This window comes from Lissotriton vulgaris, chromosome 2_1 (assembly GCF_964263255.1).
Source record: "Lissotriton vulgaris chromosome 2_1, aLisVul1.2, whole genome shotgun sequence".
NCBI classification, from domain to species: Eukaryota; Metazoa; Chordata; class Amphibia; order Caudata; family Salamandridae; genus Lissotriton; species Lissotriton vulgaris.
In genome coordinates this window covers 1,719,511,622-1,719,537,848 of record NC_141687.1, presented here as the reverse complement: position 1 = coordinate 1,719,537,848, position 26,227 = coordinate 1,719,511,622, and the positions used below count along the sequence as shown (strand labels likewise).

Below are 26,227 nucleotides of genomic sequence, written 5' to 3'. Positions count from 1 at the left end.
GGAGTGGAATGAGAAAATATAAAAACAGATAAAGGAACTTTGACAAAACCACCGTTTAAAGTAGCACCACTCTGTCTGGCAAGGATAATGGAAGTTTAATGCAATTATCAACTTGAGGATGTAGCCGATCGATGGCAGGGCTCATTAAGACAACTATTAATCTCCACCTCTCTTTGTAAGACGATCCCCAGGTATTTAACTGAGCCTCTAACCCATCTAAGTGGTTAGTCCAGAGGACAGGAATCTGGGTCATCGGTAATTGGGAATAGATCCGTTTTATACAAGTTGATTGGGATGCCTGAATATCTCCCAAATCTGATAATTTCTCAAACCAATGGAGACGTATTCCTTTCTGGGTATTTTACGGAAAGCAGACTATCATCCACATAGATGGACACCAAAGGTCTGCTGGTGCGAAAAGAGAACCCACTGTGTGTGTGGCATTCTTGAATGTGGAGAGCCAATGGATAAATGGCCAGGATAAAAGGAAGAGGCCATAGGGGCTTTCACTGTCAGGTGCCTGTGTTTACTGAGAAGGGATCTGAAAGTAAACCATTAACAGTGACTCATGCTATGAGTGGGTATGTAGCAATTGAATCAGTGCTAACAAGAACTCTTCGGATGCCATACCATCCCATGAGAAAGTGCCATTGCAAGGAATCAAATGTCTTTTGGCATCTAGTGAACACTGTGTATAAGTTAATTGAAATGGATCCATGGGGCATGAAACCAGCCAGAGCAGGGTAGAGCATATTCTCGAGTAATAAGACGCCCTATTCGCTGTCACTTTGGCTCTGATTTTATTGTCACAATTGAGTATTAATAATGACCTGTAGGAGGTGCATCGGGTTGCATCATGTCAGGGTTTGGGAAGAACAGAGATTCTGCTTCACACAGCGTTGGAGGCAACATCCCGTCAGAGAGTGCCTCAGTCTATACCTCCAAGAGGTGGGGGGTTAAAATATGCTTGTAGGACTTGTAAATGTTTGTCACCAGGCCATCAACGCCCAGGACTTTCCCCCTGCTAAGACGTCGATGGCCTCATCTATCTCCTCTGCAGAGATAGGATGGCTTAGACATTGCTGATGGCCGCTTTTCAGCCAGACCAGGGTCACCTCCTCCAAGTATCCCGAGATGGAGTCCAATGCCTCCTCTACTCGGATCTGGTGCAGGCTTGTGTAATAGGTCTCAATCTCTGACAGTATGTCTTCGTTATCTTTGAAAGGTACTCTGGACTGGGTCATGATTGTGTGAATGTTACTTTCCGATCAGGACGTAGGATAGGATCCAGGATAAGTTTCTACCCAGTCACCTCCCCTCTCCATATTGCCTAGCAAGAGCATTCTTAAACAAAAAGTGCACTTCTCTGTCTGTTAGGTCGCTATAATCCTGAAGCAGGCGATCTTGCTGTTTGATGAATTGCTATCAGATGAGTGTCATGAGGACTTCTTTATTCTAGAGTTTTTGTTCAAGGTGTATGCCCTTATCAGGAGGAAACATTCTAATATGACTAGGTGCAATTTGTCATGAAACACTGAGTCTAGGAGGTAATCTGGCAGAAATTGCCACCATGGGTGGCACCGTTTAGAACCAGGGAGTGATAGTTGCAACTTCACTGGAGAGTGATATGGCAGGGAACAGGGAAGGTAGATAACATTGGTGGTAACGCGTGTGCCTAGAACTGGAGAAGAGAACCAATTATCAAGCCTAGAGGAGAAGTCATGTGTTGAGGAATAGAATGTGAATTCTTTAGTAGATAGGTGTGCATGTCACCACAAGCCCTGGAGCTTAAACAAAATTATAGTATCTGGCAATATTTTAACAGATTGCTTGTAGGAAGGGTGTTGGGTACCTGTATAATCTAGTTCAGGATTTTAGCACCAAGTTGAAGCCCCCTCCCCATAGTACTGTGTCAACCTCTATTTTTTGGGTATTGTGAGGATGTCTAGGAAAATTGGGAGATATCAATATTCGGAGCGTAGACATTTATCATGGCTAATTTTACGTTCCCTAGTGTTCCTATCGACACTATCCACGGCTACCTGTTGTTGGTGTAGCCTAAAATCTGCATGCATGCGTATTGGAATGCAGACCCCTCTGTATTATGAGCTGTATGAAGAGAAGTACCTGTGGGTGCCCAAAACTCGTATGTGCTTTTTGGGGATAAGTGCATCTCCTGCAGGAGCACAATATCTAAAGTGTGTCTGTCTAAGTATACCAGTAGTACTCGTCTTGATTTATGATAATCGTTAAGGCCCCTCATGTTCCAAAAGATACATGAGATATGTTTCCATGGGGATGTGATTTAGCTTGGGCAGTCTGGGTGAGTTGCATTTGCAGGATAAAGGTCTGAAACACTGTGAATTGCTGCTGGATTGCAGAAGGAAATGACTAATGTATAATCTTGTAACATCCATTCTTTCCGCCAACCCGCACTGACAATCCCAACCTTTTAGTAATACATACCCATGTAACCGTTACAGTGAGCCAAAATAGAAAAAGGGATTGGCTAATCCAGGTGGTACACACTATGGAGAATGATGGCGCCCTAGTGCACACATTTGATGAGTAGAGTGATAAGAGTCATAGTAAGCAAACAGTAGGGCTCAATCTGATGCCGTACATGACAGCCCGGCTGGTGGTAATATGGATCATTTACACTACCCCCCTTTGTGCCACACCATTGTGTGCCTCATGAAGTGCAGGGACCCCATATCAGGGCCACACACTACCGTCGCGGTCCTCCTCATCTCCTGGTGTCAGGTCGGATCTGCTGTGCGTGGAGTGAGTCGGTGAACCAATCACCAATTGTGGAGAACCTCTGGGGGATTGAAGCATGTTGCAGAGTTTGACATCATCCTCCGCCGATCTCCTCCACTTTTGTTATGTAGTCAAAATATCAAAGTTCCAAGTCACGTTTGTGCATCATGGGACAGGAGTTTGAATGAAACCATATTGAAAGTCGTGATTGAGAATACATTGGACTGTGGACACAGTACTTAGTGTCCTTTATATATTGCCCTTCATCATTTATAGTTTTGGAGTAGTTACACACATGTACTAATATGCACATTGGGACCATAAAAATGTGTTTGGGAATAGTTGTGATAGGAAATGTTTGCACTTGCCCAAGATCCCAGATCTACATTACAGTGTCAAGTTTGAGTCTATATTTAGAACTGGTGCATATAGCACTAAAGAAGATTTCCAAACAAAACATATCTTGGCTGCATCAGCTGCGTTTATTAACTTCTTACAACATAACTGAGCCTCGTGTGGCATCTAACTGACTCATTGTTGTAAAACATTAATGCTATCTGTGTTTTTTGTAGAATTTAAATGTGTGAATTTAGTGGGACTATTAGGGCATTTCTGGTCTGGAATTGTTAAATGTACATTTGTATGGAAGGACATGGATTTGTTGCATTTATATGATCTTCTTTTTGTGTGCTAATAAATTCATCTCCCTTTTCTTGTATAATCCCTTTGAGTCATGTATATGACATTCATTGTATATTGTGATTGTGTGCTCCAGACGTTTTGGGTCTTATTGTTACCTATGCTTGCACAGTGGTAGCCGCTACTTAACGGGGCTGGCATAGGGTGGTAGGGGGTTTACAGCAAATGAGAAAAAAATACACTTACCTGCATGCCGGCATGTTCTTTTTTTGGTTCTTCTGTCAACTCCAGGAACAGGAACCAGGAAGCACACAGGCTCCCAGACTCCCCTAGCCAATCACAACACTGTGTCCAGCAGTGTTATGATTGGTCTGAGCTCTGCGGTTTGCACTCAGAGACGGGGTAGGAGTCTGTGCATGTTCTCCACCCAGGTATGCAATACAGGCGATGAAGAACATGCAAAGTGTGCATGACTGTTTGGCCGACCCAAGACGGCCGGTAAACCAGTCATGTGCACTTAAGATAGTGCTCACCACCCCTCTCCCATTCCTATGAATGGCCAGCCCGCCCTGCCCCTAACCAGCTTATCCATGATGGAAAAATAAAAAGCATGGACTTCACAACATCCCACCTGAGATAAATCTGATACAGGCAGACCGCCATGGCTCTACAGCTTGAATAAGCTAGGATATCAACTATTAAGAGAAGTGCACCAGCGCAGTTTTATTTTTAGTTAACAGTTTAATGTATTGAATGAGCAATGAGAGGAATAGGAGTGCTTTACATATTAACAACAACTGTGACACAACCACTCAAAACCAGAGTAACATGAGGGTGAGCATAGAGGGACAAGGAGACGATTAGGGGCCGGATGAGCAAGAGGGTAGTAGAGGGAAGGGAACAAGAGAAGGTCATACATCAAGCTAGGACCAAAACATAGAAGGAGAAGGAGGGAAAGAGGAATGAAGAGGATGATGATGGGAGGGAACAGGCAGTAATAGGGGGAGCCGGAGAGGGCAAGTAGACAGTATTGGCTGCAGTTATGCAGAGAAGAGAAGTGAAGTAAGTATACACAAGCAACCAAATACAGTAGCATTAGACCTGTAAGTCTTAGGGTGGTCTTCCCAAAACATTTTGCCTGCTTGCCTCCAGTTTTGCCAATGTTGTTTTGTTGTTTTTTGGACTTTTGGCATTTTACCACTTCTAACCAGTTCTAAAGTGCATGTGCTCTCTGCTTAAACATGGTTTGATTGACTTATCCACAATTGGCATATTTAATTTTCTTATAAGTCCCTAGTGAAGTGCACTACATGTGCCCAGAGTCTGTATATATAGGACCGGTTTCTGGCATTTCAGCCTTCTTCAGCCCGGCTTGCTTGAATCCAGTGGCAAAGTGAGCAAGGGACTCACGTCTGAGCATACCCTGCCAACTTATGGCGAACAAAGAAAAACCAAAGGAAATGATGGACGGAGCGTTGACAATACAAGCACTCTCCCCCAGTCAACTGAGCTGGGTTTAACCACATCGATGCTAGTGTTATTTTCCTCCTGTGCTGACCTCTTGGTTTTCCCATTGTTCATGACGAGCTCAGCTCGTCATGAGTGTATGGAGGTGTACACCATGACGAGCTGAGCTCGTCATGAGCGTCCAAGGAGTTAATCCATCACCTTTCTTTAGCCCACTCTGCCACCCCAGTTCAGACATGGCCATATGCAAATCAGTCTGACCCTGTGCCTCATGGGAACAGTTCAGCCCGAACTGCCAAGCAATGCCTTCCCTAGACCGGAAACAAGCTACCGAGGATCGGTTTCTGTCTTTCAGCCTTCTTCAGCCTGGCTTCCTTGAATCCAGTGGCAAAGTGAGCAAGGGACTCACGTCTGAGCATACCCTGCCAACTTATGGCGAACAAAGAAAAACCAAAGGAAATGATGGACGGAGCGTTGACAATACAAGCACTCACCCCCAGTCAACTGATCTGGGTTTAATCCATCACCGTTCTTTAGCTCACTCTGCCACCCAAGTTCAGACATGGCCATATGCAAATCAGTCTGACCCTGTGCCTCATGGGAACAGTCCAGCCCGAACTGCCAAGCCATGCCTTCCCTGGACCGGAAACAAGCTACCGAGGACCGGTTTCTGGCATTTCATCCTTCAGCCCGGCTTGCTTGAAGCCAGTGGCAAAGTGAGCAAGGGACTCATGTCTGAGCATACCCTGCCAACTTATGGCGAACAAAGAAAAACCAAAGGAAATGATGGACGGTGCGTTGACAATAAGAGCACTCACCTCCAGTCAACTGATCTGGGTTTAATCCATCACCGTTCTTTAGCCCACTCTGCCACCCCAGTTCAGACATGGCCATATGCAAGTCAGTCTGACCCTTTACCTCATGGGAACAGTCCAGCCCGAACTGCCAAGCCATGCCTTCCCTGGACCGGAAACAAGCTACCAAGGACCTGTTTCTGGCATTTCAGCCTTCTTCAGCCTGGCTTGCTTGAATCCAGTGGCAAAGTGAGCAAGGGACTCACGTCTGAGCATACCCTGCCAACTTATGGCGAACAAAGAAAAACCAAAGGAAATGATGGACGGAGCGTTGACAATACAAGCACTCCCCCAGTCAACTGATCTGGGTTTAATCCATCACCGTTCTTTAGCCCACTCTGCCACCCCAGTTCAGACATGACCATATGCAAATCAGTCTGACCCTGTGCCTCATGGAAACAGTCCAGCCCGAACTGCCAAATCATGTCCCTTGCTCACTTTGCCACTGGATTCAAGCAAGCCAGGCTGAAGAAGGCTGAAATGCCAGAAACCGGTCCTAGCAAGCTTGATTCCGGTCCAGGGAAGACATGGCTTGGCAGTTCAGGCTGGACTGTTCCCATGAGGCACAGGGTCAGACTGATTTGCATATGGCCATGTCTGAACTGGGGTGGCTGAATGGTGATGGATTAAACCCACATCAGTTGACTGGGGGTGAGTGTTTGTATTGTCAACGCTCCGTCCATCATCCCCTTTGGTTTTTCTTTAAATATAAAGGTAGGACATGTACTTTTAAGTTTTAAATGTCCTGGTAGTGAAAAACTCCCAACTTAGGTTTTCACTACTGTGAGGCCTACCCTTCCCATGGGTTAACATTTGAGATTTCTACTTACATCTAACGAGTGTTATTCCCAATTGAAAGGAGGTGGTTCTCTCATGTTTAGCACCTATGAAATTGTAATGATAAATCCTCTTTAATGGTAAAGTCGAATTTATCATTACAACTTTAAACATGCCACTTTTAGAAATATTTTCTGCTCATAGCCCTGTGTGGCTGCAGCTTGTATCCAATAAACATCTGGGGTAGTTGACAGCTGGGCTTTGAGCATTTCCTCTAGACAGCCACACACAAGGTGAGCTTAGGTGTCACTGGATGGGCCATCCACATCTTGATGTGCTATCCTGGGCAGGATAGCTGGGCACAGACTCACACTTACACCTGAATAGGCTGGGTCCTGTCTCCACAGAAAAGACTGATTAACCCCTGTAGTGAATCTGGAGCCAGGGCAGGGAGGGAGGACCTCGGTCCCCTTCAAAGTCCCTCCTTGAAATCTCCTCCACTTCAAAGGTCCCACTAGGTATACACATTGGACTTCTGAGCCTACCAACTTAGTACACTTGTGGATACTCTGCCTGGAAGAAGGACTGCTGTGCTGCTGGAGGACTGCCAATCTGCTGGACTGCTGCTCTAATAGAACTGCTTTCTTGCTGTGCTCACCTTGCCTGGGTGGGAAGGACTGGACCCACATCACTTGATCCCAGACCAGGGAGCTTGCTGACTTGCATCCTGTTCTGAAATCTAAGGGACTTCAAAGACTTCCAACCACCCTACTACACACATGGACTCTTCCATCTGTGTGTTCTGTCCTGCCAAGTGGTACCAACTGAGTTCTGGACCCTTGGAGGTGGGTCTGAAGTGTGTTCCAGCAGAATCCACGCATCGCGGTCAACGCAGCAGGTCAGAAGCGGCACAGCTCTACAACTGTAGATACACATTGTCATCATTAAAAGGATCGATGCATTGCTGACTGCGCGGTGCAGCGACCCCATTTCTGACACATTTTCGCTTACGTGCTGTTCAGAGCCGACACATAACCTTAATTCTATGGATCGACGACACATTGCCTAAACCTGTAGATCGTCGAGGACGGATCGCCTACTCTGCTTCGTGCATCTGGACGTCGACGCAAACAAGGTACTTTGCGGGGGGCCAAAGCTGATCCCTGTATACGACCCGCGCTAGATGGCGATCGGCTGGAACATTTGGATGTGACCCAGTCTAGCACAATCAAATAGTCCCAGTTGGCACTTTATGCTTTTAAGCACTACATTTCAGTTTATTCTTTAAAAATTCATACCTTTTGGTTCTACTTGTTGGATCTTTGTCCTTTTAGTCTTGTTTTGTTCTTTAAATCAAACTCGGTTGTTCTAGGCAGGTGTGATATTTGTTGTGTGGTGGTTTCACTGTTTTACTGTTTGAAGTGTTGCACAAATACTTTACACATTGCCCCTTAAGTTAAGCCTGACAGCTCTGTGCCAAGCTACCAAGGGATGAGCACTGGTTAGTATAGAGTTTTTCTGACTTACCCTGATTAGGACTGTGGTTTTTGCTTGGACAGGGTGCATTCCTCTGCCAATCAGAACCCCGATTTCTAACAAGTAGGGTCAATGAAACAAGTACAGTTTGAAGAAACAAGTCTTTAGATTATAGAGAAATGTCTGAAGGGAATATGTGGTCCTTATTTCAGCAGAAAGAGAGTTCCAAATGAAATAGGCAGCCCCAGAGAAGGACAGATGCAGCACATGGGTGCTTCTGTAATTAGAAATTTCCAGAAGAAGGTGGATTTCGCTCCTGATCAGTCTTGTTTCACTGGGTAGCTTGACGAAATTAGTAAAATAAAGATGAGAGTTTAAGTGGACTGCTTTGTAGGCCAGTCAATCTAGCTTAGATTTGAATATGGCCTCGATGGAAAGCTAGTGTTGCTTGGCTAGAATTCGAGTGATATGATCAAACTTCCATGACAATGGGTCATATTAGAGCAATGTGCATGGTGTCTAAGAATGAGACGTTATCCCATGCACAAGGTGGTAAACTGGACACTCTGGTTCTTGTCATGGATACTTTTTAGTTCTGTAAATAAGTGGCTTAGGTTTTTCTTCCTGAGTTTGAATGTTTTTCAATCATGCGGCAAAAGTTTGAAAAGAGGAAATTATAGACTTCTTTCCTTAAAAATGCTTTGAGAAGATTATGTTGTTCATAGTTGTGAACAATTCAATTAGCTCAGTTGCAAACGTGTAACATTAATAAGCAGCAGAAACATGCTTATTCAGGTTTTGACTGATTCAATTGAATTTGAGGTAAATGCAAGCTTCACGATGTTTTTAAAGATTCCGGTTTGAGTGTCCAAAATCACTGTTCCCCAAGTGTCAGCAAGGGTACAGCACAGGTGTCACTATCAACAGGAGCTCAAGCACAGTAACTATTGAGTCACAAATATGTCAGGTGCATTGTGTTACAGACTTATTTAGGCATCATAACATGGATGTGTAAAGCACATGTTCACATCTTGGGGCTGAGTAACAGATCCTTATCGCTACCTAACTCAATAATACTCATTTTATCAGCTTCAGAAAGAGCAAAACTCAGTCGACCTGCTGGATTCAAACCTGTGACTTAAATGGATTCATAGGATGGGTGGGTTTGTCCACTGACCCATCAGGCCATGTGTTACATTAGAAACAAATTGAATACACCGTTCTAAGCAGTTTACGTTCACGTAACTTTCTCCGGGATGTTTTTCCGTATCAGAACTGCTTATTAACCTATCAGCACTCTTTTTAATATGGAACCTATTTACACGCACCTTCTGCTGATTTCTTTGATTTTATTACATATTTTAAAACTCGATTTGTCAATCTTTGGGATTTTTTGGACCTGATCTGTTTCCGATTTAGGAGCTACCCAAACAAACTACAGGTGTTATTTGGACAATCCACTGCTCATTTTATTATCATGTTTTAAGTACATTGCGGAACCTCAAGCAACTTCTTTAGGCATCTGTTTTGGGTATTCTCTAGAGACGCTTTGATTCTATCAACAGATTCTGCAAAACATTTGTGTGCTTCAGTGAAATATTTAATGTGATGAACATTCTTATTGGCTTCTAGCAAACTAGGCCTGATCTACCAAAGGATTTTCCCTATTCTGTGTTCATGGAGATTTGACACGCAAGGGCTGTAGTTACTGATAATGCTGCTATAGATACGTGCCCCCTCCCCAATGGTGGACCTAGTCTTACTTTCCACATAATCATGAAATGCGACTGGCATAAAGCATTATTGGTCAAAAAGAAAGAACGTATTTTCACTTTCATGTTTCCACTTATTATTATTTTAGAGTACAATGCTGTAATGGTTAAATTGCCACAAGCACGTAAGGTGGAGTCCCAGCTTCTGACATGCAAATGGCTTGTCTTAAAATAAGAAAGTGTTTTCCCCATATAGTGGGATAAACCAGGTGTGTACGATTGCCAGTGAACCCCTGGAAACACTGCATGCAGAGGCATACTTGCCTACCGCTGTAGAAGATTTTCCCACAGGCCTGGTTCTCCAAACCATCTGATAGGAAAGGAGAATAGTTAATAGCCACATGTTAAAAAAGTCAGACATGCAACTGACACCACCTCAGCTCACCCTGCCTTTCAATGCTCCAGACAGCAGAAATGACTCCATAGATTTCCTCACGTTCAAAATAGATTGGTCCAAAGTGTAAAGAAGATTTAGAGGAGAGGCGATATGTTGCATGCAGAGGCATACCAAGAGAATCAATGGGCTACACCTTTTATTCCCTTGCTCAAGAGCAAGAATCATTGAGGGAGCAGACTAGCTACTACAATCAGCCGAGAAATAAAGCTCCACAACTGGCCGCTGGCTGTGTAATGCTGCTTCTAAGTGGTGTGCACCCTGAATATCGACCCCAGCATACAGATGTGACACAGATTAACGAGAACAGAATATTGAAAAAAATATTGACAGGTAAGTCTAGGTTTTCTGTACCTCACCAGTTGCGGCCGGTGCAGGTAAGCGCGCTGGAGCGGGTGTGATGGGGCGGCAGGGGGAAGCCAACAGACGACGGAATAGATTTTATGTATTTAGTTTTACCTATTCCATCGTCTGTTGACTTCACCCGCCACCCACCCTGCCCCACTGTGCTTAACTGCGCTGGCCGCCCCTGTACCTCACTCCACATATATGTGCCAATGGGGGGCATATATATTCCTGGTACGTGGATGTGGAGTTAGGATAGTAAATCTATAGCATTTACCTTTTGATATTTTGTCCCTCGATAGTCTGTCCTCGATATTCCTGTACCACGCTATTCTGGGGGTCGATATTCAGTATAACTAAATGTTTTAATGCAACTTTAATACATGCAGAGTAGGGTGCCTGTTAACTCTGCACACCAAGCATGTGTTTGCTCTTCTGTGTAATGTCAATGAGATCTGCTTACAGATGCTTCAGAGTACTCTGAAGCTCCAAACACAAGGAGATACAAAACCATAGGCGGCCAGAGCCAGAAAATGCAGATATTATAAGTGAAAGTGCATCACGGCACGGAGGGCGTAGTTAACAAACTGGGAATTGAGGACTTCTTAGCTCTTGCTGTAGTGCTTAGCAATTCTTCAGAATCACCAGCACTTAAAGCAAAATATGAGAACAAATAATGGGTTCAATGAAAAATAGTCACACAAGCATTGTTGGCCTCTCACAGACAATAAACTGCGTACACCTTAGAGTAGTCTTAGAGATATGCACTCACACTGCAATCAGTTTCAGCCAATGCTTCATTCACCAAACTAGAGTGAACATAGAAAATAACACCCATCTCAGTCTATGAATCTTTGGAGGCAGACAAAACACATAAGCCAAAATGTGTAACTTTGCACATGTCTTGAAAATATTTCAAAATAATAATTGCTAATCAGAAGCTTATTCTTCAATATACCGTGTCTGCCAAACTGTCCTTATTTTACATAGTTAGAAGTTGCAATTGACAAAATTTTGCATGACGACCAGAACTTGTAGCACGATGTGAAAAAAAGCAGAAAGTTGCTAGCACTGTGCCTGCCAGCCTTCTGCCATTGTGCTGCCTCCCCCTGTAGGGACGACATTTATGTACCACTTGAGCGGCTGTGATTGCACTGGCATGGTGATGAACACACAAGACACCAGGCAAAAATAAAATGGTCCTCCCCTTCAATAACTGTTCATCCTGTCTTCAGACTGAAAATACATGTACAATTGGGTTGGGCCTGCACACTCACCTGAAGATAAATGTGCACACCCGGCCCAGCCACAACATGGCTATTGCTGTCACGTCATCTTTATTCCATGCTCTACAGATTTGCACAGATAATTTCTGGATGGCAAAGAAAAAAGTGATACAAAGAAAGAAGGAAATTGTTTTATATGGTTAGTGGGGCATGTGTTTTCTAATCCCTAAAAACGCCATGGATCAAACACCTCTTTACTCTTGCCTTAAAATGTTTCTGCCACCTAGAGCTCCTTCCTGAGTGTGAAAACCATAGTATCGTCCTTAAAAGAACCCTGGATTCTTGAAAGAGGGCTTGTCTCTCACCAAGTCAACATCAGGACTACCCCACTCCAAACAAACACCTGATATGCTTAGAGCACAGCCTGATCCATCACTCTAAGGATGATCTGAACGTCGTGTCCCACAATGCATCACAGGAGACTTGTGGGTGAACTATTCCTGCTTCAGTCAGCTCTCTAGATTGTTTGGAAAGTGAAAGGCTAACAAATAGGCGTCAGGGCCCCCATTTTTACTTGGAGGCTGTCACCCACTGCCAGTACCATCCACTGCCACCTCCACTGCCATCCCACGTCTGGTCCAGTGTACTGGCTAGCACACAGGGTCGGTGATCTTTAAAAAGAGTGAGCGTTAATGCCTATTGCTATCTGCAGCACACAAAGTGAGCCAGTTTGGCAGTCTCAAGAGAAGTTTGAAGAGGGATTTTCGACCAAGCCAAATTTGAAAGGATGGAGTGAAATGCAGTATATTTGAAGGATACTTTGACATGATATCCATAGGCTCTGAAGGAACAGTCCTGCAGTATTCTCATGGTGTGGTTTGCCAACCAAACTTGACCCTTCCAAAGATTTTGTGTGTAAAACACAATCATTACTCGATGATCAACAGCTTATCACTTTGGCTAATAAATACATTTGTGTTGTGTTTGAAAAATGTAAGTCTATTCCACCAAACAGTTTCACGAAAATACATATTTGATGTCTTGAAACACCATATTTAGTCAAAACATGTTAGATGGCCAAACATCAGTTTATCGGTTTCATCAGGTACTCATGTGTACTGAATGAATGGAGGGATTTATAAAGTGTACGGCTACTCAGCGAGTGTCTCTGTGCTGAACTAAGGCCACATATGGGTAAACTTGCCTTGCATGTCCAAATAGCTCATCGATGCCCCCATTGCACAAATCCATGCTCACACTTTGATAGCTGCATAACTTCCTAGGAAACCCTAAATAAGGGGTATCAACCTACTCCAGAAGGAACTGAATCCATGTCAGATTTTTAGGCTTTCCACAAATATAAGTTTACTAGCAGCCCATCCCGACCTTGTCCGGGAGCAATCAGGCTTCCTGGACCCCCGCCCGCCCGACATTGTGCAGCAGCCGGCCCCCCGTCTGCCCTGACATCGTCAAGCAGCTCGGGCCCCTGCCCGCCCCGTCCCCCGCGAGCAATCAGGCTTCCCGGACCCCCGCCGCCCGCCCGACATTGTGCAGCAGCCTGGCCCCCCGCCCGCCCTGACATTGTCAAGCAGCTCGGGCCCCTGCCCGCCCCGTCCCCCACCTGCCCCAACCCCCGCCTGCCCGGACCCTTACCTCAGCCGCCGCTCCTCCCCCGCGCTCCTCATTTCACCGCTCCGCCGCTCCTCGCAGCTTACTGCTCCTCCCGCCTGTCCGCCGGTCCTCACCGCCATTCCGCCGTTCGTCACTGCTCCTCCCCCGCGCCATGTCCACCGCTCCTCTTCCGCTCCTGCATACCGCTCCTCCCCGCGCTCCTGATGTCACCACGCAGGTCGCGGCCGGCGCTACTTGCAAGGGACTACTTTTTTTTTATTGTCAATTTTTTAAATAACGTATATTTTTTTTATTAATATAGCCTATGTCCATCTGCACACCCTGACGGTTACAATGATGTATCGGGTGTGTGGATTGGCGCTGTGGTTCCAAAGTTTACCCGCCTCAAAGGTGCAAAGTTCTTCCTTTATTATAGTAGTATAGATAGATATATATATATATGTGAACACAATTCCCCCTTTGCAGGGTGAATAAACGGGACGAACACGCGTGCTAAAACAATTTTGCTCTTTTTATTTAAATTTTAAGCCTTCAGATAGAATCTTGGCAGACAAAAACAAACATTGATCTCGTTTCGGGAGTGCCTCTCCCTTTCTCACGATCACCTGATCACAGGATGTATGTTCTTTTAAAGCAACAGTATGTCACTTCCTGTTTGGTGTTCCCATTGTCTTTAAGCATTCTGGAGGTTGTAGTTTTTATTAAAATCTGTTTCTTCACTTTGTACAGTCTTTGGTGTTTATTTTCTAGCTCTTTTTTCCTTTTCCCTGTTATTCCTTTTCCTTTGTCTTTCCTTAATCCAACAAGCCACACATTATGTTCGTTTCTTCTATTCATTTTTACATTTTGTGGATTATCATGATTTTACTTTCTCTGTATTTGCAAGGGGCTACTTTTTTTTATAGTCAATTTTTTAAATAACGTATATTTTTTTTATTTATATAGCCTATGTCCATCTGCACACCCTGACGATTACAATGATGTATCGGGTGTGTGGATTGGCGCTGTGGTTCCCGAGTTTACCCGCCTCAAAGGTGCAAAGTTCTTCCTTTATTATAGTAGTATAGATGTACAGCTAAACGTAAATCATTTACATAGTCATCAACTCTCCTTAAAATGTGGCATTGATCCGGCCCATTCTGGCCTTCTGTTGGCCATTCCTAGAACACACTCTGCAAAAGGAGTGTCCATAGTTGGTGCATGGTTAGCAGACCTGTTCTACATTGTCAGAACATCCACATGAGGTATGTTGACATACCTGTAATCTAAATGTGAATAATTTCTAAAGCCATTGGCTATCCAGAAATTCTCACATGCACCCTTCCTTCGTGGAACACTCCCTTGGACACCCGTTGCGCCTCCACCTTTACTCCTTGTCACCTAGGGCAGTTACTATTCTAGTTCTACCCCAGACATTTTTTTTTATTCACTTACTGGGTTAGTTTCTCCTGTTGAAGCTTGGAACCATGTTCCATGAACTACATTACCTTTTTCCATTTTAAAACATTTCCTATACCTAACCTGAGTATGTTTGCTGCTTTACTCCAGATGATTAGCACAGCATATTTACAGTAATGGACTTTTCACTTACAAATCATTTCTATCAGGTCTTTAAATCTAATTAAGCCATTGGCTGTAAACACAGTGGCAGCTGGCACAGATTGGGAGTGGCGGGATGCAAAAAAATACAAAATCACTTACCACTTTACCTCTTTGGCCGGCCACGTCTCTCCTCCGCTCCCATTCTGTCAAGTCCCAGACCGGAACCCGGAAGTACACAGACTCCCCTAGTCCAACCACAGTGCTGTAGCCGCCATGACAGTAGCATTGTCATTGGTCTGAGCAACGTGGTTCGGCGCTCAAACAGGGACTATGAGCCTGTGCATGTTCTCCAACAGCCTGGGTGGAGAACATGCAAAGTGCGCATGACTATTTGGCCGGCCCAAGTTCACCGGCCAAACCGTCATGCCCACTTAGAGAGTGCCCCAACCACTCCACCAGCCTGCTCCATGAGCAGCCCAGCTCCGCCTCGTCCAGCAAAACTGCCTCAGCAGGGAAAAATAAAATGATAATAACATTGTGTTATTATCATAATATTTTTCCTTTTTTGCACTGCTCAAAGCAGTGGGTAGACGCCCCTCCACCTCAGCAGAAGAGCCGCCCCTGCCTAAACGAACAGAATATATTAGATTGTTTAATCAAAGGCCAGGGCTGGAGGTGTGGTCTCGTGATGTTGACTTGATTTGGGGTGACGTCCGGCCTCATGCTTGTCCTGCTGGAATGGTTTTAGATTGCACACAGCAGGCACGTCTGTATCTGCTGCGGATGGCAGGGTGGCACAGAACCATGGAGCCAAGAAACTATAGTAAAATGCCGCTGTTTGTGCCCTGCAGCCACCTCGCACAACAAGTCTCGGCAGGAATAATAAGCTATTATTGCACAATTAGTATTGAGAACATTTTATTCACAATTTCGCAACAGTGTATCATCAGCTAGTCCACACTTGTACTTCCGAGTTCTGTTCCCTATAAACAAAAACACAACTTAAATTCATTCTTAAAGAGTTTAACAACATTTCATGTGAAAAGTATTTCTGAATGGCAGATTCAGTAAAGCCGCTGAGACTCTGAATCAGATTATGCACAGGTGCTTCGGGTGCTGAGACAGGCAGCCTGCCATCGGCCTAGTAGAATAGTGGTGCAGTGGCTAGGGCGACTGACGCTAGAATCTGGAACTCACGGTTCGATCCCCAGCACCAGGTCAGCAGCACCATGTGACTTTGGGCATTTTCTCGCTTAATCTTGCTGACAACGGGGGCCGTGATGCCTTCAGGTAGCTGTTCGCGCTTTACAAATACTGGATTTACATTTAGTGCAGACTGGTTGTTCGGATGATTCCCTGGGTGGATCCTGACGGCATCAGTGAGCCCGACCTTGGCTGTGTTTCAGAAAGCAACTTAAAACGTGGATATTTGACAAGTAATCCTCCTCCCCTTTCTAAGCGCCTTGAGACCCTCTGGGTATGTAGTGCGCTATATAAATTATCTGACTTGACTTGACTTGACATTTGAGTTGCTGGGGTCGAAGAGTGTCAGGCACAGGGGCAGCTAGTAGTGTGGATATCTGGGGGACCAGCTTGGGTGATCCACGTGCACAGGGGAACTATAGGCACCATGGCTAAACAAGCATTGGCATGGCATTGCTAGTCAGTCTCACATACATGTGAACCAGTTAGTATAGTCAATGCTTATTTATTGTAGTCTGCCAAGATCCATAGCTTCCTTGTTTCTACTGTAGTTTTTATAGTAACCACTAGATGGCAGTGAAATACAGCAGACTGTTGTTTAAATGTAGCTTTACAATGCTGTATTCAGAGTGGGAAGAATGACGAACCGACCAACGCTAAAACAAAACAAGCATTTGCAATGCAATAGGTCTCGCATTTGCGAGACTTTAAGCTATTGGCATTGTAAATTGTATTGTATTGTATCTGTTATTTGTGAAGTTTTTTTAGGATTGCTTTGTTGGCACCATCATAGAGGTTATTGCAGTAGTCTAACCCAGAGATTATTAGGGCTGCTGTAACAGTTTCCTTGCTGTAGCTTGGAGAAGGTCAATAAAGTTTTTCAGGGATTTGACAAGTTGAAAACACTTTCTAGACACCGATAGTGCTTGCGGACGGAAGGATAGGGTAGAGTCAAATTTTTACCCCAAGATTGTTTACTACCTTCACCGTATTGGGTGGCGGGGGGTATTTAGCGGCCACCAGCGACTAGGGGTGAAGGTGTTGGCTTTGTCTAGGAGCATGATTTCAGTTTTTTCCGAGTTACACTTTAAGTGATTCTGCTTCATCCAATGAAAAACCTCTGTAAGACAATGTTGGAAGTTTTCTTCAGCATTGACTGAATGTTTATCTAATGCTAGAATCAGCTGAGTGGTGTCTGCATAAGAGGTAGTTTCAATGTTGAATGATGATATCAATTCTATAAGTGGCGCCATGTAGATGTTAAACAGTACTGGGCTCAACATAGATCCCTGCCGGACACCTATATGCAGTGGTTTCATGTTTGACTGGTAGGGCCCAAGCGTGGTTACTTGCTGACGGCCTGTCAAGAATGATTGGAACCAGGCCAAAGCCAGATGGGAGATGCAGAAAGATCTCATGGGAGATGGTATCAAATGCAGCTGATAGATCTAACAAAACCAGTACTGCATTTTTCCCTTCATCCAGGGCAGATTTAAGGCTCTTTGAGGTATGTAGAAGGGCTGATTCTGTGGAGTGTAATGGCCTAAAACCTGATTAATTCAGAGATAGCGTGTTAGTGATTTCCAAAAAGGTCGTAAGTTGACTGTTGACTATTTTTTCAATGTTACTGAGACAGGCTAGTAAGGAGCTAGGCCAGAGGTTATAAAGGGTGGTGGGGACTGATAGCTGTTTTTTCTAGATGGGCTTGACTGGTGCAATTTTCCAGTCTAGGGGTACTTCTGCTAATGTAAGTGATGAATTGATTATACTATTAATGGATTGGTTCACAGTGTCAATAATGACGTAAAGGATTTTCAGAGGGCAGCGGTCAGAGGGGGATCCTGATTTGCAGGAGAGGATAACTTGGCGGGATTGTTCCATGTCAATCATTTGAAATGAGTGTAGATAGTGCACCTTATTCTGGAATTTAGAGGCTGGTTTCATGGTGGGGGTAGGTATCCCCTTAAGATCGGCATGGATGTTTTGAATTTTCTGTTAAAATAAATCATCTATTTGATTACAGAGAGACTGTGAGGGAGGAATTTCTTGTTCGAGTGCTATAGGATGCGTGAAAGATTTAATTATCTTAAAAATAGTTTTTGGCCAGAGTCAGCTGAGGCAAGTACTTTGGAGTAATATAAGTTTTTTTCCTAGTCTAATTAGACGATGATAGGCTTTTAATTCTTGTTTGAACTGGGAAAGATTTTCTGATTTATAGTTTCTTCACCAGCGGCACTCGAGCTGCCTACATTGGAGATTTAGATCTATCAATTTTTGTGTGAACCAAGGAGAAGAGGTTTTAATGGTAGGGTTTTTCCTATTTAAGTTGACCGGGGGCTAGAGTATTACACAGTAGGGACATCCAAGTGGTACAATGTTGTGAGTCCCTAGCAGGTCTCCTGTTAAATTGGGTCTAAGCTCTAGATCTATATTATTAAGGTCAGGGTTAGCTAACATATTGTTCACTTTCTGGACCTTAGTGGAAAGACCGCTGGAACAGCTCTGTATGATGTTGGTAGACTTGTGTTTTATCTCAATTGGGATAAACCAGTGTTCCGTCGAAGACAAAGGTAGTGGGGGATCGATTTTTAGGGAGTGGTAATTGGAACATATTCCATTCACGGTGTGTCCGGCGTTATGATTGGGGGAGCATACCAGCTGTTCTAGACCTAGGGTGTAAAGTGTGTCTAAGAAGTTTGTAACTAATGGTTCATTTTTGCAATTTAGGTGTAGGTTGAGGTCCCCAAGAAGGGTGAACTTGGAGTACCTGAGGATTAGAGGGCCAAGGGCGTCACCCAGCGAGTCTAGGAATTTGGATCTTGAGCCTGGCGGACAATAGACTAGGGCTCCAGGGAAGGAAGTAGACCCATCGATCTGCAGACAGAAACCTAAGATTTCTGCCCCTTTTAAATCAGTGATCTCAAAGGAGGAGCATTGAAGCATATTGTGGTAGAGAATTCTAAGCCCACATCCCCATGAATCCAATCTATCTTGTCTGTGTATGGGGTACCCTTGGGTAAAGGCCTGTGCAATGTCTGGGCCACACCACTCCCGAAGCCATGTTTCTGTAACAAACAGAATATCAAGGTTACGATCCAGGATTAGATCATGAATGTTCTGAGAGTGCTGGAGGACATCGAGCGTTAAGTAATCCTTTTAGGAGTCATTTGGAGGTCCTTGCTGCTCTCTTAGGTTGTTCTGGTTGGAGGTTAAGTGAAAGCTTTGCATTTCATACATGTAATGTGCTGATCCAGTTTTGCGGGTGCAAATAGGTTTCACAGTTCTGTGGGGTTTTATTGAAACTGGGTAATACATCTCTTGTTAATAGCATACCTGTTTTGAAAAGGGCAGCATGGCTGGCACTAGCCGCGATCCGGCCGTGGACGGACGCAGACAGGCTTGCCTTTTATTCATCTGTTTTGATAATGAAAACATAAATAAAAAGCATTGTCTTTTACAATGCCAATAGCTCAAACTCTTGTCAATGCGAGACCTATTTCATTTAAAAGTGTCCGCTTCCAGTGTCACGGACAGCTTGGAAAGTGAAAGCAAGAATGGCACGCTGAATGTTGAAGGAAAGCATGTAGTGCCTGCAGTAGGAGAAACTCATTAAAGAAAATAGTGCTTAGAGACCAAATAAGACATACCTTGTAACAACAGAAGTAAAAGGGCCAGTCCTCGTGGGAGGTTACAGATGAAGACAAGGTGGTACTAAGGAGGGACTATCAAGCCTAATAACGAACCAGAAGCCAGCATTTACTGAGGACAATAACACAAGCCAATGAAAAATATGGGCGGAGCTTCAAGCCCATACTCGCAGTGCATGCGTGCCCATGCTCAGCCCTGTGGGATTGTCAAACACAGAAGTGAATGAAAGCAACAAAGAGGAGCAAGGAAAAAAAGCCATCCAATCTTGAGAAAGGATTGTGGAGTATGATATACAGTGATGCCTCCCGAAAGATATGTTGAGCTGTCTGTAGCAAGACTGCAAAAAGAAGGATCTGAGAAATGCGGTGCACATGTGCCACTACAGGTGCCTAACCCAGGGCCACACTGTGCGATAACTACCTCTCAGCATGATTGAAATGACCTTCACTCGCAAAGGCAACCTAACATGTTTGGTCCGGTAATTAGCAGAAGCAGCTGATGTATGTGAGCTTGATGGGCGAGGCCCCACCATTCAAGGGAGGAGAGGAGAAAAGAAGAGAGTTGGGAACGAATGAGCTGTTTGAAAAAGGCTGGCTGGTTTATAGATAGTCTCCAGATTGTGATCGTGTAACTACGCATGCACATATGTGTTGTCCGCTCGCCCAATAATATACATGCTAGGGCAGTTATGTCAGGTGCAGGGGTTGCCTAGTTTTCAGTGCTATGCATTTTGTCAATTCTCAGGCACTTATCCCGGTGGCCCTCTGAATGTATTCATGCAGAGTACTTGAGAGCATAGAGAGCTGGGGGCTGGGCAGACCAGCAGAGACAATGTAGGAGGGGATGGCATTTGTAGCAGCATCCTATCATTATTAGTGAAGGCTGGTAGGGGGGTGGAGGAGGAGTTTAGAAATAAAAGAAAAGAAAACTTACCAGCTGGTCACTGTCACAGTTGCCAGCTGCCTTCTCTCCTCAGGAACCACGAACAGGAAACACCCAGGCTTCGAGACTCCCCTGACCAATCATGCCAATGCTAATTGCAGTGTTGTGATTGGTCTGAGTGCCATGGTTCAGCGCTCATAGAGGGAAAGGGAGCCATGGCATGTTCTCCACCCAGGCTGTAATGCAACCTGGGCGAAATACATGCAAAGTGCACATGACTGTTTTGCTTGCCCGAGATGGTTGGCCAAACTGTCATGTGCACTTTGTGTGCAGCAGCCACTCCTTCTCCCTGACATCACAGGATCACAGCCCCCACCCCTCTCTAACCTGGTGACAATGGGAAAAGAAAAAAAATTATATTAACTTCGGTTATTAGCATTATATTTTCTTTATTGCACTGCTTTACAGGGTAGTCCTCTGACAATTTACTTTTTGCGCTCGCTATAGAGCCCTTGGCATGCAGGTTACATGACGTTCTCAATGACTGGGTGGTTTCCTTATACGCAGATGGATTAATGGTGTATTTAATAATAAACATACGATTTTGCACAGTGAGCTTTAGCTCTCATACATATGATAAAATGCCTATAAAGATGTATAAATGTGAGCAAATCTATTTACAGGAACATTATCCATACAAGCATGCAAGCAAATGTGTGTCAAATGTCAACGTTCAATCAAAGATGGCAACTTGAAATGTGAACATGCCTAATGTGGATACATGACAGTATGTGTGCGCACTACATTGTACATTGTTGCACATTGCCAACTGTGTTGCAATGAATTGCCAAATGTGTTAAATGTCCGCTGATGCATTTACTAAGCACCTGTTTACCAAGAGTAGCTGGTAGTGCTGTAAGGCTTATATCCTATTGTATAGTGGTGAAAGCTGTTTCTGCTAAGCGTAAAATAACAAACAGAAATTCGTAAAATTTGGCAGAAAAGCTGATGGAGTGAAAAATTATAAGAATAGGTGCTCTAAAATTAGTAACATTGGCTTCTGACATATGAGGAATACACACAGCACTTCCTTGGTGGTTTAACAGCACCTGCAATAGATTGGGTCTTTAATGCCACTGAGGTGACTCCATATACTCAAATAAACAACAAGTTCTTGATTTGATACTGTTCACTCTCAAATTGGTAAGGACCTGTATGGACTACGATGGCCAATCTCTCACCATGTGATACACCCCACGCATGAGCTGTGACAGTAGGGGAACCGTGCTTTCACCAGATTGTTGAATCCTTACAGAGCACAGATGTAGAGTAATGAACATTTTAATACATTTTACTAAAGATCGTAATTTTGATACATTTAGAAATTACCTCTAAAAGAGCTGTAAAGTTAAACTAAAATAACTCCAGGGTATGAAGCATAATATAAATAATGCACTCAGACCACCCAGAACACACATAAGGCCTACCAATAGGAACACCAAAGCTCTCTATAGCCTCTAGGGTCAATCAGCAAAGACTATCATTTGACATTTGTAACACGCAGACAACCCTGTTAGGGCACTGCTGGCATGTAGATGTTCCTTTCTGTTTCTGAGCATGAGCAGTAAGAAAGAGAGACTATGCTAAATGCAAATATGCCATTGTGTGAACCCCCCCGCAACATACCCTATCCTATACTTAACCACAGACTTGACTTGCTCTTACCTATATAGTTACCTTGTTGTTTAAACATTCACTGATTTGCTGTACCTTATCTCGATGTAATCATGTAATGATGTAAAGTACTCTGATACCCGCGGGCCCTGCTAGCTCTATATAAAACTCTCAAATAAATAAATACTCTTTTGGAAACAGTGCAGTTTGTATACCTGAAGAGGCTATGATTAGAGTATTGTTTCCTCATTATCAGGGATGAAAAATACTTTCATGTTATGCTTGAGATGAACCTTGCAGTCAGGAAATACTAAATGGACTTTATCTTTCCTTTCCTCAGATTGTCCTTTCCTGTGTGGTCTCTTCCAGAGCTCAACATCCAAGCCATGCCTGCCAAAGCCACAAACACTTCCTCAACTTCAGACAAACCAACCCAAAAGACACCCACCACCACTGAGGATCCGAACTTCATTAATGGCATTATAAACAAAATACCTTGTAAGTACACATTCACTTATGTGATTATAATTGTAGTTTATAGAGCAAAGGTCGCCTTCTTGCCAGGAGGATGGGTGTTCTCCGCCTGTCTCAGCTGTATGTCTATTCTGTTGTGAACCTTGGACTCAGCCAGCAGCTCTGTAGCATGTGTGTAATATGGTGTGCTATACATACATGCATTGGTACAAGCATTACATAGTTTAACCAGCTTTTATGGAAACTCATCGTAGACAAAACACATACATAAATCCACTCTTGCGTCTGCACTATCATACTGGCTTGCCACTCCATCATCCCCAAAGGATTCCCTTGTCCTTGCCCCAGACCACCTTTAGTTCTATTATTGCTTCTGTACCAGCTTCCTCCTCTAGGGTATGCTTCATGTACCCTTCAAACCTTTACTGGTAGTCACTTCATACAAACACACATAGTTTGATGGAAGGAATGCTTGCAGGTAGTCTAACCACTGCCAAACACTTATCATAGCATTCCACCCCTTAATCCCTTTGCTCCTTGCTCCACCTCAAATATGACCCAGACATATGGATATCAGCCTTCGTCCTATTCCTTCTGGAACAGTCCTGCCCCAAATGGCAAGTCAGATCCTCGCTGACCCAGCACGCAAGCAACCCAAGACCGGTTTCGGCCTGCTTGGGCATCTTCAGCGAGGTACTGCTTGGTTGCTTTAGCACAGTGGGCACGGTTTGGAATGCTACCTGACTGATCGCCAGTTGAACCAAGGCAGCCCTGGGAGTCGGGCTGGTGTAGTGATTTTAGTAAAGCGACTCACATAACACAGAGAAAGCCTGAGAATGATAGTATACAAAAGCCTGTTTGGCCCAATGAAGATGTACTATTCACCTTAGGTTTATACTGGTTAATTTCTTTATTGAATAGAGATGTCGCACTGCATTTGACAGTTTACTGTGTTTTACCATAGGTATGCACATAGCACCCTAACCTTTTCCATACTCATGACGAGCTGAGCTCGTCAAGAGGCACGGTGCTCCGGTGCTCAAGACGAGCTCAGCTCGTCATGGGCCGTGGAACGCTGAGGTGCGGGGAGAATTCCCCTGCTGTGCTGAGCCTTCCACGGGAACCAATGCACCTGTGACGAGCTGAGCTCGTCATGAGCACAGGAGCACTGTAGCTCATGACGAGCTCAGCTCGTAATGAGCATGGGAGCGCTGTGCGCGCCCCCTTGCCCCCCAGCACAGCGGGGGAATTACCCCTGCAGCGAAGGGGCTAAACACCCCATAAGAGAACTCTACTCACTGTCTCAAGTGCATTTGATCAAATGATAAAAAATGACCCCTACTCTAGGCACCAGTCAGTTGTCACCTAGAATTGTGGCTTTACATTGCGATAGACTCTACAGCTTCTTCCATGAGTGAGTATCGATCTTACAGTCATGAGCAGCTGAGAGCAAGGGAAGACTCTTGGAATAACACAAACCTGTTCCAATCCAGGTCCTGCAGATGCTTCATACAAGTTAGCTGTGGGATGCTTCATACAAGTTAGCTGTGGGAGCATGTCGGACTGTTTGTGTACCTCTGTATCATACTGAGAAGAATACTATTATAAAGAAGCAAAGCAATTGGTCTTTTCCGTTGTTATCACGCCATAGGGCAGATTGTCTGGAGAATCAAGCATTTAATAACTACTAGAAAGGGAGAAAAGATGTTTGCTAGGGGGTCCAATCCCTCTTCTAATCGCAATAAGAGCCAAATGTACCCATAGGATAAAGAATTGGTAAAGCATTGGGTCATCATTTAGTCTGATGCTTGTCTGGGCCAATTTTCTTTTAAAGGATGTTATCCCTCACTCACCTGTCTGGTGGCATGCTTCATCATAGGGCTCCTCCTCACACTGGCTAGCGTGGACTACAACCCTGGCAAGGCAGCAGAATTACTAAATGTTGTTCATGAGACCTATGATGGGTACTTGTTGATGAGAAAGTAAAATGGGGTGGATCTAAAACATTGTTATTACTGTCCCTGTGTGGGTATAGCTAAGATGAAGGGAATAATTCACCCCTTAGTGTTGGTCATGTGCTTCAGCCCTCTCAATAGGTGCAAGTAGGCATTGTTCAGGAGCATAAACTGTTATTCTTTGTTTTAAAATTGCCTCAATAGGATCAATACTTTGAATTTTTTTACCACAGATCCTTCCCGCATTACTGCCACCAGTTCCAATAGTGGTGGATCTGTGAACGAAGATAATCAGAGGAAATCATGACTCATCAAACATACCTTAGCACTGTTTGTACGAGATTCACATATGAATTCAAGGCAAAAAGTAGCAAAATGCATGTGTTTTTCCAATGGTGGGCTGATGCATCACACAATTAGGTCGTTTCTCCTATTATTTTATGTCTTACCCCTAAAAAAGTCCAAGTTAGACTTACACGTTAAGGATAAGAGCTGTGGAGATTCTGAAGTACAGATTGGGAAATGACACCTAAATTATTTTTAGCCCTTTCAAAGGTAAAGTTTGTGAGAGTTAAATTATAACATTTAGCTTGGCAACCGACTTCAATAGTAACTCTCTTGAGTTTTTGATATTAATACCTCATATCAATGCATGTATAACATAGGGGAAAGAATGATATTAGATGTCTTAGATAGAGCGTATCATGTCTACGTAATGTTTGTGGAAATGAGCAAAACAAGTTATGAGCAATACTGTTGCTGCCTCGTGACTCTACCTCTCACATTATTGACTTACAAAATGGTCGCCGTCCCCCAAAAACAAGTATTGTTCCTAAATGTATAGCGTAGTATGATACATTCATATTGAGAAAAGGGAAAAGTTCATGGAAGAGTGACAGAGCCTGCTCCTTACTCGGAAATAGTTCACTTCAAGGCTTTAAAAGGGCCGGATCAAGCCGGTGCTCACTACCGGCTGTTGTAAAAAGGAGGTGCTGAGATGGGTCTCTACCGGGATCTCCATTTTTGCCCTCACCCTCAGGGTGAATTATTTTTTTTTTTTTAAGTTGAGGGGAAGGAGGTCCCAATCCCTTACTCACCAGAAAATGAGTGTGAATTTCTTAAACTTGATTCTTGCCTTTGACAGGGGGAGCACCCCTATCCCCCTAGGGTAAACAGGATTTTTGCAGGTTTGTATGGGCAAGACCTGTTTTGTTTCAGGTATCCTGGAAAGAATTCCAATTCCGCAAGGGTTTCTTTATTCTTTGGTCATGAAGTTGGCTCGATAATTCTCAGAATCTAGGCATAATGCCAGGTCGGAAGCGGTAGTCTGTTCGCGTCGGTGAAAAGAAATCTTAACTGGGAAGCAGGGCCACCCTTCACTGCCTTTGAGGTGACTTCAAAGAGACTCAATATAGTTCTTTGACAGCCTCATCATTTCAGAACTGAAGCTTTTTCAATATTCTATACAACGAAGCCATAGTTGTTGCTCATTTATCTGGTGCAACTA

General features: G+C 44.1%; 1 protein-coding gene across 2 annotated transcripts in view; it reads left to right on the top strand.

The window, feature by feature from the left end:
• The window catches only part of SYT8 (synaptotagmin 8), a 210,212-nt gene that overhangs the window by 108,735 nt on the left and 75,250 nt on the right, over nt 1-26,227 (top strand). For both annotated transcript variants that reach the window (XM_086957719.1, XM_086957720.1), the window contains exon 2: nt 22,632-22,789. In XM_086957719.1, the coding sequence (XP_086813845.1) occupies nt 22,678-22,789 (112 nt within the window). In that variant the 5' untranslated portion in view covers nt 22,632-22,677. The remainder of the gene's footprint in view (nt 1-22,631; nt 22,790-26,227) is intronic.